This window comes from Oncorhynchus gorbuscha, unplaced genomic scaffold, assembly GCF_021184085.1.
Source record: "Oncorhynchus gorbuscha isolate QuinsamMale2020 ecotype Even-year unplaced genomic scaffold, OgorEven_v1.0 Un_scaffold_1853, whole genome shotgun sequence".
NCBI classification, from domain to species: domain Eukaryota; kingdom Metazoa; phylum Chordata; class Actinopteri; order Salmoniformes; family Salmonidae; genus Oncorhynchus; species Oncorhynchus gorbuscha.
The window spans coordinates 27,989-47,908 of record NW_025746518.1 but is presented as its reverse complement, the minus strand read 5'-3'; the positions used below and the strand labels follow the sequence as shown (position 1 = coordinate 47,908).

Sequence of the window (19,920 nt, the reverse complement as noted above, 5' to 3'; positions counted from 1 at the left end):
ACTACAGAACTACCTCTCTACCAACAATCCACATGAACCCTTCTAGTCTGACTAGATACAACTACAGAACTACCTCTCTACCAACAATACCAAGAGTGTGCAAAGCTGTCATCAAGGCAAAAGGTGGCTACTTTGAAGAATCTGAAATATATTTTGATTAGTTTAGTTTTTTGGTTACTACATGATTCCATATGTGTTATTTTATAGTTTTGATGTCTTCACTATTATTCTACAATGTAGAAAATAGTTTAAAAAAATAAACAACAACCCTGCAATGAGTAGGTGTGTCCAAACTTTAGACTGCTACTGTAAGTATTTTTTTTTCTATGAGACTCAACTTTGAGTTTAAATGCATCCTGTTTCCATTGATCATCCTGGAGATGTTTCTACAACTTGATTGTCTCTATAAGGTCTTACAGTCGACGGTGCAAAACACAAGCCATGAGGTCAAAGGGATTGTGTCCGAGGCACAGATCTGGGGAAGGGAACCAAAACGTTTCGGCAGTATTGAAGGTATCTAAGACCACAGTGGCCTCCATCATTCTTCAATGGAAGAAGTGTGGAACCACCAAGACTCTTCCTCGAGCTGGCCACCTGGCCAAACTGACCAATCGGAGGAGAAGGGCCTTGGTCAGGGAAGTGACCAAGAACCTGATGGTCACTCTGACAGAGCCCCAGTGTTTCTCTGTGGAGATGGGAGAACCTTCCAGACAACCATCTCTGCAGGAGTCCACCAGTTGGGCCTTTATGGAAGGCCCAACATACTTTTTCACTGTAAGCCTATTTTTAAGTAAGCTTTCATGTGGCATAAACAAAAACACAAATTCTCAGTTAAAAATACAAGTCAGAACACAGCCTCTCTATTCTTTCATGTGTTTTCAGGTCCTCTGACTGGGAAAATGTCTTTCCACACTGAGAGCAGTGGTATGTCTTCTCCTCCTGTGTATGTATTCTTTCATGCTTATTCAGATGTCCTAACCGGTTAACTTCTTCTCGAGTGTATTTGTATGTATTGTTTCATGCTCATTCAGGTACCTTAACCGGGTAAATGTCTTTCCACACTGGGAGCAGTGGTAGGTCTTATCTCCTCAGTGTGTGTGTCCTGTCATGCTTATTCAGGCCAACTAACTTGGTAAAACTCTTTCCGCACAGAGAGCATTGGTAGGGCTTCTCTCCTGTGTGCACTCTCTCATGTTGTTTCAGGTTCACTAACCCACTAAAGCTCTTCCCACAGTGGGAACAGTGGTAAGACCTTTCTCTTGTATGTATTCTCTCATGTGTTTTCAGGCTCGCCAACCAGGTAAAATTTATTCCACATTGGGAGCAGTAATAAGGCTTCTCTCCTGTGTGTATTCTATTGTGTATTTTCAGGGACCCTAACTCTGTAAATCTCTTTCCACACAGGGAGCATTGGTAGGGCTTTTCTTGTGTGTGTGTCCTTTCATGTGTTTTCAGGCTCCCTGACCACCTAAAACTCTCTCCACAGTGGGAACAGTGGTAAGGCATCTCTCCTGTATGTATTCTCTCATGCGTTGTCAGGGTGCCTAACGACCTAAAGCGCTTTCCACAATGGGAACAATGGTAAGGCTTCTCCCCTCTGTGTATTCTATCATGCTGTTTCAGGTTCTCTAAACGGGTAAACCTCTTTCCACACTGGGAGCAGTGGAAAGGCTTTTCTCCTCTGTGTGTCCTCTCATGCACTCTTAGGTTCTGTAGCTTAGTAAAACTCTTTCCACAGAGGGAACAGTGGTGTCGTCCTGCTGGTTTGGATGTCTCTGGGTCTGGTTCCCCTGAAGGACTCTTCTCTGGGTCTGGTTCCCCTGAAGGACTCTTCTTTGGGTCTGGGTCCCCTGAAGGACTCTTCTTTGGGTCTGGTTCCCCTGAAGGACTCTTCTCTGGGTCTGGTTCCCCTGAAGGACTCTTCTCTGGGTCTGGTTCCCCTGAAGGACTCTTCTTTGGGTCTGGGTCCCCTGAAGGACTCTTCTTTGGGTCTGGGTCCCCTGAAGGACTCTTCTTTGGGTCTGGTTCCCCTGAAGGACTCTTCTCTGGGTCTGGTTCCCCTGAAGGACTCTTCCCGCTGTCAGAGTGAGAGTCTGGTCTCTCTCCTGCCAAAGACAAACAGATTATTTTAGTTAAACAGAAAGACCTGAATGACACTTCAAAATGATAAAACGGCAGTGATGGAAAAAGTACTTGAATAAAACTTCAGATCCCTTAATAGAAAGGTACTCAAGTAACAGTGAATGTCACCCAGTAAAATACTACTTGAATAAAACTTCAGATCCCTTAATAGAAAGGTACTCAAGTAACAGTGAATGTCACCCAGTAAAATACTACTTGAGTAAAACTTCAGATCCCTTAATAGAAAGGTACTCAAGTAACAGTGAATGTCACCCAGCAAAATACTACTTGAGTAAAAGTCTACAATTATGAGAAAAGTCTAAAAGTATTTGGTTCTAAATATACTTAACTATCAAAAGTGAAAGTATAAATCACTTCAAATTCCTTATATTACACAAAGCAGACAGCACCATTTTCTTGTTTTTCAAATGCACAGATAGCCAGGGGCTATATCAATTATGCATTTGTGTCTGCCAGATCAGAGGCAGTAGGGATGACCACGTGTTCTCTTGATAAGTGCGTGAATTGTACCATTTTCCTGTCCTGCAACTTTTGGGTGTCAGGGAAAATGTATGGAGTAAAAAGTACATTATTTTCTTTAGGAATGTAGTGACTTAAAAGTCTTCCGGTACAGCTGGTGCTCTCATGCATTTTTCAGTGTTATTTGCCTCGAAGCGAGCATAGAAGTAGTTTAGCTTGTCCGGTAGGCTCGTGTCACTGGACAGCTCTCGGCTGTGCTTCCCTTTGTAGTCTGTAATGGTTTGCAGGCCCTGCCACATCCGACGAGTGTCGGAGCCGGTGTTGTACGACTCGACCTTAGTCAGATATTGACGCTTTGCCTGTTTGATGGTTCATTGCATAACGGGATTTCTTATAAGCTTCCGGGTTAGTCCCGCTCCTTACAGGCAGCGCGGATGCTGCCTGTAATCCATGGCTTCTGGTTGGGCTATATACGTACGTTCACTGTGGGGACGACATCATCGATGCACTTATTGATGAGGCCAATGACAGATGTGGTGTACTCCTCAATGCCATTGGGGGAATCCCGGAACATATTCCAGTCTTTGCTAACAAAACAGCCCTGTAGCTTAGCATCTGCTTCATCTGACTACTTTTTTATTGATCTACTCACTTGTGCTTCCCTCTTAAATTTTTGCTTGTAAGCAGGAATAAAGAGGATGGAATTATGGTCAGATTTTGCCAAATGGAGGGTGAGGGAGAGCTTTGTATGCGGTCCAGAGTTATTTTCCGTCTGGTTGCACATTTAACATGCTGATAGAAATTTGGTAAATTATTTAAGTTTCCCTTCATTAGAGTCCCCGGCCACTAGGAGCCTCTGGGTGAGTGTTTTCCTGTTTGCTTATGGCAGAATACAGCTCATTCAATGCTATCTTAGTGCCAGCCTCTAACTGTGGTGGTATGTGAACGGCTACAAAGAATATAGATAAACTCTCTTGGTAGGTAATGTGGTCTGCAGCTTATCATGAGAAACTCTACTTCGGTCAATGCGGTCTTAGTGCCAGCCTCTGACTGTGGTGGTATGTAAACAGCTACGAAAAATGCAGATAAACTCTCTAGGTAGATAGTGTGGTCTACAGCTTATCATGAGAAACTCTACTTCAGGCAATAGTATAGTAATAATTCAATAGCTCGAGACTTCCTTACAAAAATACATAGACCTCCACCCCGTGTCTTACCAGACGCTGCTGTTCTAACCTTCCGGTACAGCAGTACATAACCAGCCAGCTGTATGTTGATATTGTCGTAGTTCAGCCACGACACCGTGAAGCATAAGATGTTACAGTTTTTAATGTCCCGTTAGTAGTTTAATCTTCCCAATAACTTGTCAATTTAATTGTCCAAAGACGTTTGCTAGCAGAATTGAGGGAAGTGTTTTTTTTTCTTTTTCGATCGCCTCCTACTCTTCAGAAGGGAGCCCACCCTCAGGCCTCTCTTTCTCCATCTCCTCTTCAAGCAGATCACTGGGGTCGGGGCCTGTTCCCGAGGGAGCCATATATCCTCCGCCTCGGGCTTGTCAGAGTGGTGAAAGAAGAAAAAATGATTCTGCCGTGGTGAGTCACCGAGGTCCTGTTATTTTCTGTCATAAGAGACGTTAGCGGCAACATTATGACCAAAAATAGTAAAAAACATAAGTTACATGCAACACAGATAACGCAGATAAACAGACAAAAAACAATCGTTTGGGGGCCTGTAAAACGTCTGCAACTAGAGAACATTACCAACCCCTTCGCTCCATCGGTTGGGGGCCTGTAATACATCTGCACATAGAGAACATTACCAACCCCTTCGCTCCATCGGTTGGGGGCCTGTAAAACATCTGCACATAGAGAACATTACCAACCCCTTCGCTCCATCGGTTGGGGGCCTGTAATACATCTGCACATAGAGAACATTACCAACCCCTTCGCTCCATCGGTTGGGGGCCTGTAATACATCTGCACATAGAGAACATTACCAACCCCTTCGCTCCATCGGTTGGGGGCCTGTAATACATCTGCACATAGAGAACATTACCAACCCCTTCGCTCCATCGGTTGGGGGCCTGTAATACATCTGCACATAGAGAACAACCCCTTCGCTCCGTATTTTCCGCTGCCTGCTCCACCACCACAGAAAGCACTGGGCTGAAACACCTGCACTTTGGAGCTGCTACTCAAGAAAGCAAAAAAAGTTTGTATGCGGCTTTATTAACGCAATATTTTTTTATATATTTTTTTTATACATTGTTTGCAAACTGATGTGATGCATATTAATGCCAAAATAACATGCAAAACAGGCAACCACAAAAACAACAAAAAACGATATATATTCAATACCACATTAAATCATACTCAAAAAAGGTTTGCAGGACTTCCCAGGCCTCTCCTCTAAACCTTTTTAAACCTGTAAAACTTTTTTGAATATGATTTAAAAATGTGGTATTGAACAAAACCCCAAATTCTCTGTTAAAAACACAAGTCAGAACACAGCCTCTCTATTCTCTCATGTGATTTCAGGTCCTCTGCCTGGGAAAATGTCTTTCCACAATGAGAGCAGTGGTATGTCTTCTCCTCCTGTGTATGTATCCTCTGATGTGATTTCAGGTCCTCTGACTGGGAAAATGTCTTTCCACAATGAGAGCAGTGGTATGTCTTCTCCTCCTGTGTATTTGTATGAATTCTGCTAAAACAAAATAAAGGGAACACTAAAATAACACATCCTAGATCTGAATAAATTAAATACTTTTTTCTTTACACAGTTGAATGTGCTGACACCAAATCACACAAAAATGATCAATGGAAATCCAATGTATCAACCCATCAAGGTCTGGAATTAGAGTCACACTCAAAATTAAAGTGGAAAACCACACTACAGGCTGATCCAACTTTGATGTAATGTCCTTAAAACCAGTCAAAATGAGGCTCAGTAGTGTGTGTGGCCTCCACGTGACTGTATGACCTCCCTACAACTCCTGGACAGTCCGTGGTGCAATGTGGCGTTGGTGGATGGAACGAGACATGATGTCCCAGATGTGCTCAATTGGATTCAGGTCTGGGGAATGGGCGGGCCAGTCCATAGCATCAATGCCTTCCTCTTGCAGGAACTGCTGACACACTCCGTATGTCTTCTCCTCCTGTTTATTTGTATGAATTATTTCAGGTTCTATAACCGGGTAAATCTTATTCCACACTGAGAGCAGTGGTAGGTCTTTTTTCCTATGTGTCTCAGTGTTTTCAGGATCCCTAACAAGGTAAAATGTCTTTCCACATTGGGAGCAGTGGTCAGGTGTGTCCTCTCAAGGTCCTGTAATCATGAAAATCTCGTTCCTCACTGGGAGAATTGGTAAGGCTTTTCTCCTGTGTGTATTCCTTTATGCCTTTTCAGGCTCGCTAAATGGGTAAAACTCTTTCCACAGAGGGAACACTTAAAAGGCTTTTCTCCCGTGTGTGTCCTCTCATGCTCTTTTAGATTGCCCAAAGTGGTCAAACTCTTTCCACACAGGGAGCAGTGGTGAGGCTTCTCTCCTGTATGTATTCTCTTATGTATTTTCAGGGTCTCTAAATGAGAAAAATACTTGCCACACTGGGAGCAGTAATAAGGCTTCTCTCCTGTGTGCATTCTCTCATGTGTTTTCAGACTTCCTATCTGGGTAAAACTCTTTCCACACAGAGAACAGTGGTAAGGCTTCTCTCCTGAGTGCCTAACATGGTGAAATTCTTGCCACACAGAGAGCAGGGGTAAGGCTTCTCTCCTGTATGAATTCTCTCATGTATTTTCAGGCTTCCTAACTGAGTAAAACTCTTTCCACACTGGGAGCATTGGTAGGTCTTCCTCCCTGCTGTATGTATTTCTTCATGCCTATTCAGGGCCCTTAACCAGGTAAAACTCTTTCCACACTGGGAACATTGAAAAGGCTTCTCTCCTGTGTGCATCGTCTCATGCTGTTTTAGGTTCCAGAACCGGGTAAAACTCTTTCCACAGTGGGAGCAGTGGTGTGGTCTTGCTGGTTTGGGCGTCTCTGGGTCTGGTTCCCCTGAAGGACTCTTACTGCTGTCAGAGTGACAGACTGGTCTCTCTCCTGCCAAAGACAGAGTATTTGGTTAAACAGAGAGACCTGAATGAAACCTCCACATGATAAAACTGTCTTCCTATGGAGGTTTAATCCAGAATAGATCCCTCAATAACAAATAAAGAGTGGCTGTTGTGATTTATAGGCCAATAAAAACACTATTAAACTTCATGGGTGTTATGCATTCATTAGACCTAATAGATAAATAGACTAGTCAGTATAGGATACATTTATAAGACTAGTCAGTATAGGATACATGTATTAGACCTAATGGATAAATAAACTAGTCTGTATAGGATACACATATTAGACCTAATAGATACAGTGCCTTGCGAAAGTATTCGGCCCCCTTGAACTTTGCAACCTTTTGCCACATTTCAGGCTTCAAACATAAAGATATAAAACTGTATTTTTTTGTGAAGAATCAACAACAAGTGGGACACAATCATGAAGTGGAACGACATTTATTGGATATTTCAAACTTTTTTAACAAATCAAAAACTGAATAATTGCGCGTGCAAAATTATTCAGCCCCCTTAAGTTAATACTTTGTAGCGCCACCTTTTGCTGCGATTACAGCTGTAAGTCGCTTGGGGTATGTCTCTATCAGTTTTGCACATCGAGAGACTGAATTTTTTTTCCCATTCCTCCTTGCAAAACAGCTCGAGCTCAGTGAGGTTGGATGGAGAGCATTTGTGAACAGCAGTTTTCAGTTCTTTCCACAGATTCTCGATTGGATTAAGGTCTGGACTTTGACTTGGCCATTCTAACACCTGGATATGTTTATTTTTGAACCATTCCATTGTAGATTTTGCTTTATGTTTTGGATCATTGTCTTGTTGGAAGACAAATCTCCGTCCCAGAATGGTCCTGTATTTGGCTCCATCCATCTTCCCATCAATTTTAACCATCTTCCCTGTCCCTGCTGAAGAAAAGCAGCCCCAAACCATGATGCTGCCACCACCATGTTTGACAGTGGGGATGGTGTGTTCAGGGTGATGGGCTGTGTTGCTTTTACACCAAACATAACGTTTTGCATTGTTGCCAAAAAGTTCAATTTTGGTTTCATCTGACCAGAGCACCTTCTTCCACATGTTTGGTGTGTCTCTCAGGTGGCTTGTGGCAAACTTTAAACAACACATTTTCTGGATATCTTTAAGAAATTTCTTTCTTCTTTCCACTCTTCCATAAAGGCCAGATTTGTGCAATATACGACTGATTGTTGTCCTATGGACGGAGTCTCCCACCTCAGCTGTAGATCTCTGCAGTTCATCCAGAGTGATCATGGGCCTCTTGGCTGCATCTCTGATCAGTCTTCTCCTTTTATGAGCTGAAAGTTTAGAGGAACGGCCAGGTCTTGGTAGATTTGCAGTGGTCTGATCCTCCTTCCATTTCAATATTATCGCTTGCACAGTGCTCCTTGAGATGTTTAAAGCTTGGGAAATCTTTTTGTATCCAAATCCGGCTTTAAACTTCTTCACAACAGTATCTCAGACCTGCCTGGTGTGTTCCTAGTTCTTCATGATGCTCTCTGCGCTTTTTACGGACCTCTGAGACTATCACAGTGCAGGTGCATTTATACGGAGACTTGATTACACACAGGTGGATTGTATTTATCATCATTAGTCATTTAGGTCAACATTGGATCATTCAGAGATCCTCACTGAACTTCTGGAGAGAGTTTGCTGCACTGAAAGTAAAGGGGCTGAATAATTTTGCACGCCCAATTTTTCAGTTTATGATTTGTTAAAAAAGTTTGAAATATCCAATAAATGTCGTTCCACTTCATGATTGTGTCCCACTTGTTATTGATTCTTCACAAAAAAATACAGTTTTATATCTTTATGTTTGAAGCCTGAAATGTGGCAAAAGGTCACAAAGTTCAAGGGGGCCGAATACTTTCACAGGGCACTGTACACAGACTAGTCAGTATAGGATACATGTATTAGACCTAATAGATAAATAGACTAGTCAGTATGGGATACATGTATTAGACCTAATGGATAAATAGACTAGTCAGTATAAGATACATGTATTAGACCTAATAGATAAATAGACTAGTCAGTATAGGATACATGTATTAGACTAGTCAGTATAGGATACATGTATTAGACTAGTCAGTATAGGATACATGTATTAGACTAGTCAGTATAGGATACATGTATTAGACTAGTCAGTATAGGATACATGTATAAAATAAGGCTGTAACGTAACAAAATGTGGAAAAAGTCAAGGGGTCTGAATACTTTCCGAATGCATGCACTGTGACGCTTTTCTAGGAGCAGGTTTTTGATATTCTATTGATGATATTAATCAAGAACATGTTTAATTTTTGGATCTACGATTTCTTAACTTGTTTTAATCATATTGAGGATTATTTCAATTATATTGAGGAGTTGTGTCATTGTGTACCACTATCTCTATTTAAATTATATCTAGGGGCTGTGTCATTGTGTACCACTATCTCTATTTAAATTATATCCAGGGGCTGTGTCATTGTGTACCACTATCTCTATTTAAATTATATCTAGGGGCTGTGTCATTGTGTACCACTATCTCTATTTAAATTATATCTAGGGGCTGTGTCATTGTGTACCACTATCTCTATTTAAATTATATCTAGGGGCTGTGTCATTGTGTACCACTATCTCTATTTAAATTATATCTAGGGGCTGTGTCATTGTGTACCACTATCTCTATTTAAATTATATCCAGGGGCTGTGTCATTGTGTACCACTATCTCTATTTAAATTATATCCAGGGGCTGTGTCATTGTGTACCACTGTCTCTATTTAAATTATATTGAGGGGCTGTGTCATTGTGTACCACTATCTCTATTTAAATTATATCTAGGGGCTGTGTCATTGTGTACCACTATCTCTATTTAAATTATATCTAGGGGCTGTGTCATTGTGTACCACTATCTCTATTTAAATTATATCTAGGGGCTGTGTCATTGTGTACCACTATCTCTATTTAAATTATATCTAGGGGCTGTGTCATTGTGTACCACTATCTCTATTTAAATTATATCTAGGGGCTGTGTCATTGTGTACCACTATCTCTATTTAAATTATATCCAGGGGCTGTGTCATTGTGTACCACTATCTCTATTTAAATTATATCCAGGGGCTGTGTCATTGTGTACCACTGTCTCTATTTAAATTATATTGAGGGGCTGTGTCATTGTGTACCACTATCTCTATTTAAATTATATCCAGGGGCTGTGTCATTGTGTACCACTATCTCTATTTAAATTATATCTAGGGGCTGTGTCATTGTGTACCACTGTCTCTATTTAAATTATATCGAGGGTGTCACGCCCTGGTCGAAGTATTTTGTGTTTATCTTTATGTATTGGGTCAGGCCAGGGTGTGGCATGGGGTTTTTGTATTGTGGTGTGTTTTGTCTTGGGGTTTTGGTGTTGGTATTGGGATTGTAGCTTAGTGGGGTTATCTAGCAAAGTCTATGGCTGTCTGGAGTGGTTCTCAATCAGAGGCAGGTGTTTATCGTTGTCTTTGATTGGGAACCATATTTAGGCAGCCATATTCTTTGAGTTTGTGGTGGGTGATTGTCCTTAGTGTCTTTGTTCCTGTCGCTGTGTTAGTTGACAAGTATAGGCTGTTTCGGTTTTCGTTTCGGTTTTGTAGTGTTTGTGTTTGTGTTTGTGTTTATTCGTGTTTACATTGTTTATTAAACATGGATCGCAATCTACACGCTGCGTTTTGATCCGACTCTCCTTCACCACACCTAGAAAACCGTTACAGAGGGGCTGTGTCATTGTGTACCACTATCTCTATTTAAATTATATTGAGGGGCTGTGTCATTGTGTACCACTATCTCTATTTAAATTATATTGAGGGGCTGTGTCATTGTGTACCACTGTCTCTATTTAAATTATATTGAGGGGCTGTGTCATTGTGTACCACTATGTCTATTTAAACTATATCGAGGGGCTGTGTCGTTGTGTACCACTGTCTCTATTTAAACTATATTGAGGGGCTGTGTCATTGTGTACCACTGTCTCTATTTAAACTATATTGAGGGGCTGTGTCATTGTGTACCACTGTCTCTATTTGCAGTAATTCATAGTCCATTATATTGTGAAAGGTTTGTCTCACTGAGTCATTTTATATCATTAATTCATATTATTTTGAATCTACTCATATTTCAACATTGGTGCCTTATTCTATTATAATGTATTAGCTACCATGGAGCCTTATTATAATGTATTAGCTACCATGGAGCCTTATTATAATGTATTAGCTACCATGGAGCCTTATTCTATTATAATGTATTAGCTACCATGGAGCCTTATTCTACTCTACTGTATTAGATACCATGGAGCCTTATTCTATTATAATGTATTAGCTACCATGGAGCCTTATTATAATGTATTAGCTACCATGGAGCCTTATTATAATGTATTAGCTACCATGGAGCCTTATTCTATTATAATGTATTAGCTACCATGGAGCCTTATTCTATTATAATGTATTAGCTACCATGGAGCCTTATTATAATGTATTAGCTACCATAGAGCCTTATTATAATGTATTAGCTACCATGGAGCCTTATTCTATTATAATGTATTAGCTACCATGGAGCCTTATTCTATTATAATGTATTAGCTACCATGGAGCCTTATTCTATTATAATGTATTAGCTACCATAGAGCCTTATTATAATGTATTAGCTACCATAGAGCCTTATTATAATGTATTAGCTACCATGGAGCCTTATTCTATTATAATGTATTAGCTACCATGGAGCCTTATTCTATTATAATGTATTAGTTACCATGGTGCCTTATTCTATTATAATGTATTAGCTACCATGGAGCCTTATTATAATGTATTAGCTACCATGGAGCCCTATTATAATGTATTAGCTACCATGGAGCCTTATTCTATTATAATGTATTAGCTACCATGGAGCCTTATTATAATGTATTAGCTACCATGGAGCCTTATTATAATGTATTAGCTACCATGGAGCCTTATTCTATTATAATGTATTAGCTACCATGGAGCCTTATTATAATGTATTAGCTACCATGGAGCCTTATTCTATTATAATGTATTAGCTACCATGGAGCCTTATTCTATTATAATGTATTAGCTACCATGGAGCCTTATTCTACTCTACTGTATTAGATACCATGGAGCCTTATTCTATTATAATGTATTAGCTACCATGGAGCCTTATTATAATGTATTAGCTACCATAGAGCCTTATTCTATTATAATGTATTAGCTACCATGGAGCCTTATTATAATGTATTAGCTACCATGGAGCCTTATTCTATTATAATGTATTAGCTACCATGGAGCCTTATTCTATTATAATGTATTAGCTACCATGGAGCCTTATTCTACTCTACTGTATTAGATACCATGGAGCCTTATTCTATTATAATGTATTAGCTACCATGGAGCCTTATTCTATTATAATGTATTAGCTACCATGGAGCCTTATTCTATTATAATGTATTAGCTACCATGGAGCCTTATTCTAATGTATTAGCTACCATGGAGCCTTATTCTATTATAATGTAATACAGTGAATAAAGCCGACCCTCAAACGCCCCTTTCAGTTTCCCCATGTGAACCATACTGAATAAAGACGACCCTCAGACTCCTCTTCCCTTTTCCCCATGTGAACCGTAGTGAATAAAGACGACCCTCAGACTCCTCTTCCCTTTCCCCCATGTGAATCATACTGAATAAAGACGACCCTCAAACTCCTCTTCCCTTTTCCCCATGTGAATCATACTGAATAAAGACGACCCTCAGACTCCTCTTCCCTTTTCCCCATGTGAATCATACTGAATAAAGCCGACCCTCAGACTCCTCTTCCCTTTCCCCCATGTGAATCATACTGAATAAAGCCGATCCTCAGACTCCTCTTTTTGCACGTTGCACACCTCAGGCGAGTAATACCCTGTGACTTCTTTAATATTAGACATCGCGCACCAGGTGTTATGGACAAATATAGACACACACCCCCCACCTGTCGTCTTGCCAGACGTAACGTCTCTGTCCTACCGATACACAGTAAACCCAGCTCTATATTATCCATGTCCTCGTTCAGCTATGACTCGGTGAAACATAAAATTACAGTTTGTGATGTGCCGTTGGTAGGATATAAGTGCATTTTTTGTTTTCCAACAACGTTGGCCAATAGAACGGTTGGTAGTGGAGGTTTACTCACTCGCCCGAACTCCGCCCCCTTTTTATCCGTCTTTTCTTTACGCAAATGATGGGGATGTGGGCCTGTTCTCGAGAAAGCAGTATATCTTAGGCTTGGCAGGAACTAATGGGGATCCATAATAAACCCCAGGAAGAGTAGCTGCTGCCTTGGCAGGAACTAATGGGGATCCATAATAAACCCCAGGAAGAGTAGCTGCTGCCTTGGCAGGAACTAATGGGGATCCATAATAAACCCCAGGAAGAGTAGCTGCTGCCTTGGCAGGAACTAATGGGGATCCATAATAAACCCCAGGAAGAGTAGCTGTTGCCTTGGCAGGAACTAATGGGGATCCATAATAAACCCCAGGAAGAGTAGCTGTTGCCTTGACAGGAACTAATGGGGATCCATAATAAACCCCAGGAAGAGTAGCTGCTGCCTTGACAGGACCTAATGGGGATCCATAATAAACCCCAGGAAGAGTAGCTGCTGCCTTAGCACAACCTAAAAGGGATCCTTAATAAATACAAATGGAACTACCTCCATGTTTTGAGGATATACAGAGTTTGTTTACAGTTACATTGTTTACAAACAATGAGAGTAAAACAAGCTTATATTTTGGGTTCGGATAGAGTACAACAGTTGTTACAACAGTAAGTTGTATTCTCCAAGAATCAATGGCGAGGCCCAGAGCCAGATATTAAAACGATATATTAATTCAACAAGGGCAGTTTGTGGCCCTGCTTTTAAGACGGTACTCACTGGTGTTAATCAGATCTTCAGCCTCCTCTTCCTCAGGTTCTTTCTCTTCTTTCATTATAACATCCTCCTCCTCTTCCTCCTTTTTCATTCTGAAAGCTTCTACCTCTTCTTCCACTGTGACAGCCTCTATCCCCTCTTCATCTTTCACTCTAATATGTTCTCTCTCTTCTTTCACTGTAACATCATCCTCTTCTTTTAATGTGATACTGTTAGCCTCTTCTACCTCCTCTTTCATTCTGAAAGCTTCTTCCTTCTCCTCTTTCACGACAATGTTCAGCCCCAGAGCTTCTTTCTCCGTCCAGTAGACCTCCTCTTCTTTATCAGGAGGAGAGTAGCTTAGTGAGCTCATGGTCGGAGATGTTAGCTAGTTAGCATTAACGACTAGCCTGGTTCTAAGCTAATTCAGCAATCCAGCTAGCTACTATCTTAACAACGTATATATTTAATTAAATGGGGAAACTAGCTATACGAAATAAGTATGTTTTAAACACAGGGACCAATATACACCGAAACAGTCTTACGAGCTCATACGTTTCGGCTATATTGGCTAACAGGCTACGGAAGTGTCTGACAAGCTGCTGTTGTTGAAGAAACTTCCCGTTCCGTCCACTAGATTATACGTCACGCTGGTAGCGACGCCCGAAAGACGCTCATCACCATCTGCGGCCTGGAGTGGGGAAGTTGATTGATTAGAGCAGATTTGTAATGAGTATACAATCAAAACATATTTGACATCTGCTACACACAGTGGTGTAAAGGACTTAGGTAAAAATGACTTCAAAGTTCTACTTAAGTCGTTTTTGGGGGGGGGTATCTGTACATTACTAATCTTATTTTTGACAACTTTTACTAAAGAAAATTATGCAGGTTTTATTCCATACATTTTCCCTGACACCCAAAAGTACTCATTACATGTTTAAATGCTTAGCAGGACAGGAAAATGGTCTAATTCACACACTTATCAAGAGAACACCCCTGGTCATCCCTACTGCCTCACCAAGCAGACTCACTAAACATAAATGATGTTTGTAAATGATGAGTGTTTAAGTGTGCCCCTGCATGAAATCATGCCGCCTGGTTTGCTTAATATAAGGAATGTGAAATGCTTTATACTTTTATTCTTGATACTTAAGAATATTTCATCAATTTCATTTACTTTTGATAGTTACATATATTTAAAACCAAACACTTAAGACTTTTACTAAAAGTAGTATTTTATTCAGTGACTTTAACTATTTTCTTTAGTAACTTTCTATTAAAGTATCTTTACTTTTACTTAAGTATGATAATTGGGTACTTTTTCCACCACTGATTACACATCTGCATTTAAAGGGAAATGTCACATCTTTTTTACGTCATATCCGGATGTAACCTAAAACATTACCCCAGTTTGATATGCTGCGTGTGTATTCATTCCCATATCAGCAAAATAAAACGTCATGTTTTGGTCACAGAGAAACAACCACATGGTTAGCTTGTTGGCTTCAGCAGGTTCTACCATTTCACAATAGTCTGTAATGACTAGTTAACAAAATATGGTTTTGTTGTGAAAGCAAAATAAGTGTATCGAGCCTTTTAGCTCCCTCTGGTTGATGAATGCTAGCTAGCCTTTTAGCTCCCTCTGGTTGATGACTGCTAGCTAGCCTTTTAGCTCCCTCTGGTTGATGACTGCTAGCTAGCCTTTTAGCTCCCTCTGGTTGATGACTGCTAATTACTGAACCTTTCTGGCTGTAGTAACTAGTGACATCCTTGTTGTTGTGAAGAAGCTGTCATGTCCACCAGATTATACGTCACACTGGCAGCATTGCCTCAAAGACCGGTAACGCATTTGAAGAAAATATTTTATTTATTTTTCATTTCTTTCAATAAAGATAAATATTATATTGAGGCTTTGATTTATTTTTCATTTCTTTCAATAAAGATACATATTATATTGAGGCTTTGATTTATTTTTAATTTCTTTCAATGAAGTTTAAATATTATATTGAGGCGTACAAAGAGAAACACATGTTAATTTATTCGTTTTTGATTCATTTAAAATAAACTTTACATCTACTACACAATCTAGTCAAATAAACAGTTGATTTTAACAATGCTATTCAAATGAGCCACTTGCTATATACATGGTATTAGAATAGATAGATACCCATATATACAATACCAGTCAAAAGTTTGGACACATCTACTCATTCAAGGGGTTTTCTTTATTTTTACTATTTTCTACATTGTAGAATAATAATGAAGACATAAACTACAAAATAACATATATGATAGGGATGCACCGATATTACATTTTTGGCCAATACCGATAACCGATATTAAAAAATGTTTGCGGCCTTTTAAGCATTCTACTACAGTTAAATAGTTGAAACACACACACACACACACACACACACACACACACACACACACACACACACACACACACACACACACACACACACACACACACACACACACACACACACACACACACCAAAAAGTTATTTTGTATTTACGTATGTTCCCATTACCCGTAAAACATCATCAAATCAAAACCTATTTATTTAACTTATGTGCTGTTTCGTGGTTCATTTGTTCAGTCATTTCATTCTTAACCAGGATTTCACCATACATGTCAAGCAGTGAAGTTTCAGCTCTGTCTGTCCGTGGCCTCTTCCTCGGTGCGCACAATCACTGTGTCCGTTTCCATGTTGTCCAGCTGTGTCAGTCCGTGGCCTCTCTTCCTCGGTGAGCACGATCACTGTGTCCGTTTCCATGTTGTCCAGCTCTGTCTGTCCGTGTCCTCTTCCTCGGTGAGCACGATCACTGTGTCCGTTTCCATGTTGTCCAGCTGTGTCAGTCCGTGGCCTCTCTTCCTTGGTGCGCACTGTCACCGTGTCCGTTTCCATGTTGTCCAGCTGTGTCAGTCCGTGGCCTCTCTTCCTTGGTGCGCACTGTCACCGTGTCCGTTTCCATGTTGTCCAGCTGTGTCAGTCCGTGGCCTCTCTTCCTTGGTGCGCACTGTCACCGTGTCCGTTTCCATGTTGTCCAGCTGTGTCAGTCCGTGGCCTCTCTTCCTTGGTGCGCACTGTCACCGTGTCCGTTTCCATGTTGTCCAGCTGTGTCAGTCCGTGGCCTCCCTTCCTCCTTGCCCACGGTCACTGTGTCCGTTTTCATCTTGTCTGTAACATTTCATGTAAACCCTGTTTCTTGTTTGTATTGAAATAGCGGGTCTTGTACCTAGCATCGAGCACGGCACGGACACAGTAAAGAGGCTCAGAGAGAATGCCTGTTAAAGAAGTAGCGGTCCTTGAACCTAGTGTAACGGATGTGAAACGGCTAGCTAGTTAGCGGTGGTGCGCGCTAAATAGCGTTTCAATCGGTGACTTCGCTTGCTCTGAGACCATGAAGCTCTGCAAGGGCCGCGGCTTTTGTGGAGTGATGGGTAACGATGCTTCGAGGGGTGACTGTTGTTGATGTGTGCAGAGGGTCCCTGGTTCACGCCCGGGTATGGGCGAGGGGACGGTCTAAAATTATACTGTTACACTAGTATCGAGGCTCAGAGAGAATGCCTGTTAATAAAGAAGTAGCGGGTCTTGTACCTAGCATCGAGCACGGCGGTGACACAGTAAAGAGGCTCATAGAGAATACCACCGAATCGCTTGTTCACAGCTTCTAGTTGAGTACTTTTACAAGTTTTAATCCTCTACCTTCTTGCCCTTTGTGCTGTTGTCTATCAGATATCAGCTGATGTACGAAGGGCTATATAAATACATTTGATTTGATTTGATTTGTCTGTGCCCAATAATGTTTGTACCATGTCCTGCTGCTGCCATGTTGTGTTGATACCATGCTGTGTTGTCATGTGTTGCTATTTAGCGAGCACCACCGCTAACTAGCTAGCCGTTTCACATCCATTACACCTAGTAAATTTCTTTTTAAAAGGTTACATATACATATTTTTTTAAATAAATAAAACCCCACGGTCGGCAGTTTTGTTGAGTGTTTCAATGCCATGACAGAGCGTATCACGTCTGCTGCAGACACAGTTGAGGAGCTTATTACTCCAAACAGTTGTTAGAATGTTAGAATGTTAGAATGTCTAGAATGTTAGAATGTTTGAAAGTTTCAAACATGTTCTCAAATCCATTGAAATGGCAGCATTGGTATGAGAACCAGCACATTCTTGAAATACGGCTTTCCTAAGTACGAAATCCTCGTCGACCAACTGTGCTCTCAGACTCAGCATGCTCATGGGGCTGACATTGCTGGTCCAAATGTCAGTCGTGAAGCTAATAACAGTGACACCCATAAGCAAGTAGATGTGAGTTTCAACAACTCTGAGACTGTGTAACTCCGGTAGGGCAACATCTGAAAAATAGCTTCTACTTGGTCGTGTGTACGTTAGTGGATTTCACTTTTGTGTTGCCAGACTGAAATTTTCTTACCCTTTCAAATGACTGCTGGACTTGAACTTGTTTAGTTGTTTGAACTTAGTTTTTCTTTCTGCTTTTGTTCTAAGTCGTCGCAGAACACCTGGGGGTGATGCACTTTCAAATGAGTCATTGTGGTATTGAAAAGATTACACTTTCTCCCCTCAGGAAATAATAGCAGCACAAACATTGTATATGCCCTTTTTGTTATCATCCTTTGAAACTTTAAAATCGATCCACACAGCAGACATTGTGGGCTAGGTTAGGAATGCTGTGCAAATTAATTAATTAAAAATCCTACAATGTGATTTTCTGGATTTTTTAAATCTCATTTTGTCTGTCATAGTTGAAGTGTACCTATGATGAAAATTACAGGCCTCTCTCATCTTTTTAAGTGGGAGACCTTGCACAATTGGTGGCTGACTAAATACTTTTTTGCCCCACTGTATCGTGGCGTCATTACGTCATCTACCTACTTTATATGCGCGTCAGCTTTGACGTCGGTTTTGCACATCGGCGTTAAACTAGACATCGGGCCGACCTTGGCATTGTTAGCTATAATCAGCCGATTCCGATATGCTTACCGATATATTGTAACCCTAATATAGACACAGTGCAGTCAGAAAGTATTCAGAACCCTTGACTTTTTCCACATTTTGTTACAGCCTTATTCTAAAATAAATTAAATTGTTTTTGTTCTCATCAATCTACACACAATACCCCCTAATGACAAAGCAAAAACAGATGACTTCACAATACCCCATAATGACATCACAATACCCCATAATGACATCACAATACCCCCTAATGACATCACAATACCCCCTAATGACAAAGCAAAAACAGGTTTTAAGAAATGTTTGCAAATGTATAAAAAAAATATCACATTTACATAAGTATTCAGACCCTTTACTCAGTACTTTGTTGAAGCACCTTTGCCAGCGATCACATCCTAGAGAGTCTTCTTAGGTATGTTGCTACAAGCTTGGCACACCTTTATTTGGGGAGTTTCTCCCATTCTTCTCTGCAGATCCTCTCAAGCTCTGTCAGGTTGGATGGGGAGCGTCGCTGCACAGCTATTTTCAGATCTCTTCAAAGATGTTAGATCGGGTTCAAGTCCGGGCTCTTACTGGGCCACTCAAGGACATTCAGAGATTTGTCTCAAAGCCAGTCCTGCGCTATCTTGGCTGTGTGCTTAGGGTCATTGTCCTGTTGGAAGGTGAACCTTCGCCCCAGTCTGAGGTCCTGATCGCTCTGGATCGCTCTGGAGCAGGTTTTCATCAAGGATCTCTCTGTACTTTTCTCCATTCATCTTTGCCTCGATCCTGACTAGTCTCCCTGCCAATGAAAAAAATCCACACAGCATGATATTGCCACCACCATGCTTCACCGTAGGGACAGTGCCAGGTTTCCTCCAGACATGACACTCGGCATATAGGCCTATCTCGGTTTCAGAGATGGTTGTCCTTCTGGAAGATTCTTCCATCTTCACAGAAGAGCTCTGTCAGAGTGATCATCGTGTTCTAGGTCACCTCCCTGACCAAGGCTCTTCTCCCCCGATTGCCCAGTTTGGCCAGGCGACCAGCTCTAGTTAAGAGTCTTCAATTTAAGATGGAGACCACTATGTACTTGGAGGCCTTCAATGTTGCAGACATTTTTTGGTGCCCAGGATCACAACCCTTCCCCAGATCTTGTCCTCGACACAATCCAGTCTCGGTGCTCTATGGTTTTTGCTGACATGCACTGTCAACTGTGAAACCCGTATATAGACAGCTGTGTGCCTTTCCAAATCATGTCCAATCAATTGAATTTTCCACAGGTGGACTCCAATCAAGTTGAAGAAACATCTCAAGGATGATCAAT

General features: G+C 41.0%; 1 protein-coding gene across 1 annotated transcript; it reads right to left on the bottom strand.

Annotated features, from left to right (window-relative positions):
• Positions 1–413: 413 nt before the first annotated feature.
• On the bottom strand, positions 414–14,224 carry LOC124024437 (zinc finger protein 135-like). Its single transcript, XM_046338332.1, has 4 exons — positions 13,643–14,224; positions 6,323–6,700; positions 1,578–2,105; positions 414–475 (listed from the first exon to the last, which is right to left on the bottom strand). The coding sequence occupies exons 1-4, from the start codon at positions 13,989–13,991 to the stop codon at positions 414–416; spliced, it is 1,317 nt and encodes a 438-aa protein (XP_046194288.1). The 5' UTR covers positions 13,992–14,224.
• Positions 14,225–19,920: the final 5,696 nt, after the last annotated feature.

Coding starts and splice junctions, on each gene's coding strand:
- LOC124024437 (XM_046338332.1), bottom strand. CDS start 13,991: ATGAGCTCACTAAGCTACTCTCCTCCTGATAAAGAAGAGGAGGTCTAC. Junction 6,701..13,642: donor TGAAGATCTGATTAACACCA/GTGAGTACCGTC, acceptor TGTCTTTGGCAG/GAGAGAGACCAGTCTGTCAC. Junction 2,106..6,322: donor CAAGAATTTCACCATGTTAG/GCACTCAGGAGA, acceptor TGTCTTTGGCAG/GAGAGAGACCAGACTCTCAC.